General features: G+C 56.8%; 1 protein-coding gene across 1 annotated transcript in view; it reads left to right on the top strand.

Moving 5' to 3' along the window:
- CEBPB (CCAAT enhancer binding protein beta) overlaps positions 1–932 on the top strand; it is a 2,679-nt gene extending 1,747 nt beyond the window's left edge. The window contains exon 2 of the mRNA XM_004698320.2: positions 8–932. Within this exon, the coding sequence (XP_004698377.2) occupies positions 8–335 (328 nt within the window). The 3' untranslated portion in view covers positions 336–932. The remainder of the gene's footprint in view (positions 1–7) is intronic.
- Positions 933–1,760: the final 828 nt, after the last annotated feature.

Raw genomic sequence — 1,760 nt, 5'->3', positions numbered from 1 at the left:
CGCCGAGCCCCGCCGACGCCAAGGCGCCCCCGCCCGCCTGCTACCCGGGATCGGCGCCGGCGCCCTCGCAGGTCAAGAGCAAGGCCAAGAAGACCGTGGACAAGCACAGCGACGAGTACAAGATCCGGCGCGAGCGCAACAACATCGCGGTGCGCAAGAGCCGCGACAAGGCCAAGATGCGCAACCTGGAGACGCAGCACAAGGTCTTGGAGCTCACGGCCGAAAACGAGCGGCTGCAGAAGAAGGTGGAGCAGCTGTCGCGCGAGCTCAGCACCCTGCGGAACTTGTTCAAGCAGCTGCCCGAGCCTCTGCTCGCTTCCTCCGGCCACTGCTAGCGCGGCCCCCGCGCGCGCGCGCCCCCCTGCTGGCCGACCTCCGCGCGGCCGCCGAGACTCCGGGGCGCGCCCGCGCTCCCGCCTCCGCCCCTGGTGGCGCCGGCAAAACTTTGGCACTGGGGCGCTTGGCAGCGCGGGGTCCCGTCGGTAATTTTAATATTTTATTATATATATCTATATTTTTGTCCAAACGAACCGCACATGCACCCGGGGTGCCCGCCCTTGGTGTTATTTAAAGAAGAGATGTCTGTGTGTACAGATGAATGATAAACTCTCTACTCTCCCGCGGCCCCCTCTCCCGGCGCCGGCGGGCGGGCCGGTTTCGAAGTTGATGCAATCGGTTTAAACGTGGCTGAACGCGTGTGTACACGGGACTGACGCAACCCACGTGTAACTGTCAGCCGGGCCCTGAGTAATCGCTTAAAGATGTTCCTACGGGGTTGTTGCTGTTGCTGTTGTTGTTGGTTTTTTGGCCTTTTTTTTTGTATTATAAAAAATAATCTATTTCTATGAGAAAAGAGGCGTCTGTATATTTTGGGGATCTTTTCCGTTTCAAGCATTAAGTAAGAACACTTTTAATAAACTTTTTTTTTTTTTTTTGGAGATTGGTTTTTTAAAAAAAAACCTTTTGGGGGCAGTAGTTGGCTTTCGACTTTTCCCCTTTATATTGGGTTGATAGGATTTTGGCTTTTCTGGCATGGGGGGAGGGACAGTTATGTTTATGTGGGGGCTGGTAGTATTATTTTTGGCAGCTGGGTGGGGGTGTTGCAGCTGGGGTCTATTTCCACCACCCCGCCACCCCACCTCCCACCCCAAAGTCTGCTCGGAGCTGGGAGAGCCAGCTGGGGGGTGGAGAGTACTGGGTCAAGCTTTTGGGGTGACTCAGCACCCCGGGGTGTTAGGGACGGGTGGTTGAGATCCCTACTTGGAGGGTATGGGCTCTTTTGCCAGTCAGCTGGGTCCTTAAGGGCCAGGCCCTTGACCCTCATACTATGTTTAGGGACCATACAGGTGACATGGGATTGGGCTATAGGAATGGTACCGGTCTCTTTCTAAGTGCAGTGCTTCGGGCATTTAAAAAACACTGGACGTACTTTTTTGAAGAGGGGGACCTTAGAGCGGCTGTTTGCCTGTCACTGTGGGGGTGGGGAGGGGAAAGGCTGGCCAGGCGGAGGAAGGGCCTGAAGGGGTCCTCACATCTTTAGCCTTCCTTGGGGGCTTGGGGATTTGCCACAGGCCTTCGGGGCCCAGATGTGCACACAGGCCTGGCATTACCTTGCCCGCCCAGGAGGGTAGAGTCCAGGTTTGAACCTGTAGCCGCTACTCCCAATTCCTCAGGATAGAAGCTGGCCCTGACGAGGCTCCAGTTTTCCTGCCCTCTGATACCCCCCGCCCGTCCTTACCATCACCCCTCATGCCCGCCCT

This window comes from Echinops telfairi, unplaced genomic scaffold (genome assembly GCF_000313985.2).
Source record: "Echinops telfairi isolate 266 unplaced genomic scaffold, ASM31398v2 ScPeMD7_5592;HRSCAF=6446, whole genome shotgun sequence".
Classification (NCBI taxonomy): Eukaryota; Metazoa; Chordata; class Mammalia; order Afrosoricida; family Tenrecidae; genus Echinops; species Echinops telfairi.
Note: the sequence above shows the minus strand (reverse complement) of the source record. Positions and strands in the feature narration are given on the sequence as shown.